The sequence below is a fragment of the Aotus nancymaae genome, unplaced genomic scaffold, assembly GCF_030222135.1.
Source record: "Aotus nancymaae isolate 86718 unplaced genomic scaffold, 86718_ANA_hifiasm-v0.15.2.pri h1tg000076l, whole genome shotgun sequence".
Lineage (NCBI taxonomy): Eukaryota > Metazoa > Chordata > Mammalia > Primates > Aotidae > Aotus > Aotus nancymaae.
Genome location: NW_026988491.1, coordinates 5928735 through 5932745, shown reverse-complemented (window position 1 = coordinate 5932745; position 4011 = coordinate 5928735). Strand labels below are relative to the sequence as shown.

The window sequence follows — 4011 nt, the reverse complement described above, 5'->3', positions numbered from 1 at the left end:
GTTAGACAAATGGACTGGAGGACTAGAACAGGGTACTATATTCAGAAGTAGACTCACATATATTTATTTATTTATTTATATTTTTTATTGTTTTTTGAGACAGAGTTTTGTTCTGCCGCCCAGGCTAGAGTGCAACGGCGCAATCTCAGCTCACTGCAACCTCCACCTTCCGGGTTCAAGTGATCCTCCTGCCTCAGCCTCCCGAGTAGCTGGGATTACAGGTGCCCACACTATGCCCGGCTAATTTTTGTATTTTTAGTAGAGATGGGGTTTCACCATGTTGGCCAGGCTGACCTCAAACTCCTGACCTCAAGTGATCTACCCGCCTAGGCCCCACAAAGTGCTGGGATTATAGGCATGAACCACCGCGCCCGGCCATAGTTGCCTATTTATATATAACAGAGGTAACGCTGCAGAGTAGCCCTGAAAACGACACCTGGCCTTTTTAGTTCAATTGGATAGCCACATGGAAAAAAAGTAAATCCTGATTTCGTAAATATAACCCAGCTGATTTAAGATCCCATCGTGGCTTATCAGCTGTGACCCTCCTTGCATTTTCCCACCTTTGAGTAACAAATTTCTTTCCCTACCCCAGGACAGAGCGTCTGCTCAGCAGCAGCTGTGAATGGTAGAAAACACCCTGGCCGGTCTCAGTAGCTTCCAGAACCCGCACCCCTCCACCGAACCTCACTCCCCACCTCCTAAGCTCTAAAGCGAGGACTCCTCAGAAAGCCAGTTTCTATCTTACTTTTCTCTCTCTCTCTCTCTCCAGGTTTAGATCAAAAACTCCGGTGTCCCTCAGCGTCTCGCCTGCGCCCTCTGCAGGCGTGAGGTGGCACTGCCTGACTGCATCCCGTTGGAGCGTCTACTCTCTGTCGGCAAAAGGAGCGTAAACACTCTCAGACCTGGAAAAGTACAAGCCCCAGGGAAAAGCCGTCTCGCCCGGAGCTAGTGGGAGGCTACGGTGGGGAGCTCTGGGGCGGAAACCAAGCGCTGGGGGCGTGGTCTCCAGCGGGGCGGGGCCTCTGGCGGGAGGGGCGGGGCGGGGCCTCTGGCGGGAGGGGCGGGGCGGGGCCAGCCTGCAGGCCCAGACGTGGCGCAGCGACTCGGAGGTTCGCCTCCAGCTTGCGCATCATTTGCGGCCGGGGTCCCGATGAGCCTCCTGTTGCCTCCGCTGCCGCTGCTGCTGCTTCTCGCAGCGCTTGCGGCTCCAGCCACAGCCGCCACTACCTATCGGCCGGACTGGAACCGTCTGAAAGGCCTGACCCGCGCCCGGGTAGAGGTGAGTACGTCGGTCTCCAGCCCTGGCACCACCGTCTCCCAATCCTGCGGCCCCAAGGGAGCACCGCCCGCCCCAGCCCCAGGACCACCTCGAACCTCGATTCTCACTGCTTTCCCCTGGCGCCTGGGCCGTCCCTCCTGTTCCCTAGCCCCAGGATGGCCCCCGCATCCACCATGGAAGCCTGAGACACTGACTTTGCGGCCTGAAACTCCGAGCCCTTCCCCAGCTCCCCCTACCCGGCCCGACAGCGGACCCCCAGACACACTGACAGTCTCCTAACTCTCCTCGTTGCCTGTGACTCTCAAGCCTGTCCCAACTTCCCATCCCCCATCACTTCATGTTTTCCTGGAATTCCTCCCCCACTCAGTTCCAGGGCTTGAGTCTCCAGAAAGTCTCTTTTCCTACTCCTGGGGGGAGAGAAGACTTTCTGGGTGCCTCCTTCCCTCATACAGGAGCCAGGGAAGGGGGCCAGCTCGACGGGGAACCGAGTTGGGAACTTGGTTGCTAACACTCTGCTGCAGCCTCCCATCCTCCTCCTGACAGGAAATTCCCCTTTGGAGTCCCTGTCTTGCTATGTGACTTTGACCATCACAGCCCCTCTCTGTGCTTTTTGTGAGCGCTGTCTGACAAAAAGGTATAGGATGGCTGGGTGCTGGTGGTGCATGCCGGTAATCCCAGCACTTTGGGAGGCCAAGGCAGGAGGCTCGCTTGAGCCCAGGAGTTCAAGACCATCTTGGGGGGACATAGTGAGACCCTGTCTCTAAGAAAAGGGGTGAGAGTAGGATGGAGGAAGGCTAGAGTGGGTAGTCCTGGGGTCTGGACTCCTGTTGGATGGTGGTGTCTCCTCAGGGAGGGCAGGAGGATCCCTCCCATCCTCCCACGTCAGGGAAGCAACCAGATGGTCTGTGGGGCTGAGCCACAGGTGGCAGGCAGGGCAAGGTCTGCCTGTGTAGGGTAGGACCAGATGGTAGGTGTCTGTAATGGGGGCCCCTAGGACCATTCTGAGGTGGTTCCTTCTGGTCTGCCTCCATTGTGAGATTTCAGGGTTCAAAGGCCAAACCCAGGTCTCTACTGCTTAAGAGGAGCAAGGTGATCATTTCCCCTGGGCATTAGGAGTCAGTCAACAGCCAATAGGATATACAGGCTCCAAGGCTGGCTGGCACCCTGTGGGTCTCTGGCCTTGCTCTTTTCCCCTGGTGTTTCTAGGCCCGAGTCTCCCAACCTGTATACACAGTTCCCCCTTCTGCCCACAAGAGACTAGCATCTCCTTCATACCTTGGGAACTGCTGATCCAGGGATAACTCACAGCCCGACCCAACTCAGGGATAAGGATGTTTGGCTTTGGCGGTGTGGCTGGGATAAATGTGAAGGACTCCTGACCTATCCCATTTTATACCTCTCTAGACCTGTGGGGGATGACAGCTGAACCGCCTAAAGGAGGTGAGTTTGAAGGAAGGGGTCCCTATCTCTGTTCCCCCTGAGCCTCTTGGGGAGTGGGCAACATGGTCCCAATGACGAGGGGTGGGGGGAGGACCCTTAGGCTGAGAGTCAGGAGCCTGCACTTGACTTGCTTTATGACCCTATTGGGCTTCAGTGTCCTGACTGTACCTGGAGGGAACTGGGACCATGTTCTCTGATGCTCTGGTTCCTCCCCAGGTGAAGGCTTTCGTCACTCAGGACATTCCATTCTAGTATCCTTCTGTTCTGGGGGAGGGGGAATGGGGTGGGCACCTGGGAGAATCTCCACTTAACTTCAGACAGAGGTGGCAGATAGTTTTCAACTGACAAGTGGAATTGATTGGTAGTGGCCGCCTGGAGGATTCTGAGGTGGTGATCTCCATATTGGGTGGACAAGAGACTGACTAGTGATGACTGCCAGAGGGCCCTTTATTTCTTTGAACCCTAATTTTCTCATGTACAAGCGGAGAACCCGGTCCCACTTGGCACAGAGTAAGTCCTCAGCAAAGGAGGAAATGCTGTTCCCATAAGTAAGGCTGCGGGAACCCCCACCTCCCTCTGACCACCACCACCCACCTTAACACCACCTCCAGTCACAACCTGGTGATGAAACACCTCCCTGGGGCCGACCCCGAGCTCGTGCTGCTGGGCCTCCGCTACGAGGAACTGGAGGTGAGGCCGTGGGAGGCGGGCTGGGGGCGGGGCCCGAGGCCGAGCCCGGCCTGCTCACCCCGCCCCTCCTCCGCCTCAGCGCATTCCGCTCAGCGAAATGACCCGCGAAGAGATCAACGCGCTGGTGCAGGAGCTCGGCTTCTACCGCAAGGCGGCGCCCGACGCGCAGGTGCCCCCCGAGTACGTGTGGGCACCCGCTAGGCCCCCGGAGGAAACTTCGGACCACGCTGACCTGTAGGTCCGGGGGCGCGGCGGAGCTGGGACCACCCTGCCTGAGTCCTGGAGACAGATGAAGCACTCACCATCCCGGGAGTACCTCCCTTGCTGAGGGCGGATGCCCCGTCCCCGGGCCAGCAGGGATGGGGTTGGGGAGGTTCTCCAAACCTTGCTTTCTTCCCTCCCCAGCTCCACTAAATTCCCTCCTGCCTTAACTGAGGCTCGACTCTTTGTTGCCGCGGGCGGGTCGGGTAGGAGGTCGGAAGAGGAACCGCTGAGGACCCCTGCATCCCCAAGTGTCTGGCTGCTGCAGTCGGAGACCTTGCCAAACTGCCTTCGGTTCAAACCCCCTTCCACCCCGAAGAGACGCGGGGAGGTCAGGA

General features: G+C 57.9%; 1 protein-coding gene across 1 annotated transcript; it reads left to right on the top strand.

The window, feature by feature from the left end:
• The first annotated feature begins 1091 nt into the window (after window positions 1-1091).
• On the top strand, window positions 1092-3847 carry SELENOM (selenoprotein M). Its single transcript, XM_012471358.2, has 5 exons — window positions 1092-1282; window positions 2687-2722; window positions 2939-2973; window positions 3334-3412; window positions 3492-3847. Exons 1-5 carry the CDS (start codon window positions 1154-1156, stop codon window positions 3648-3650), a joined length of 438 nt encoding a protein of 145 aa, XP_012326781.2. The 5' UTR covers window positions 1092-1153; the 3' UTR covers window positions 3651-3847.
• The last annotated feature ends 164 nt before the right edge of the window (window positions 3848-4011 follow it).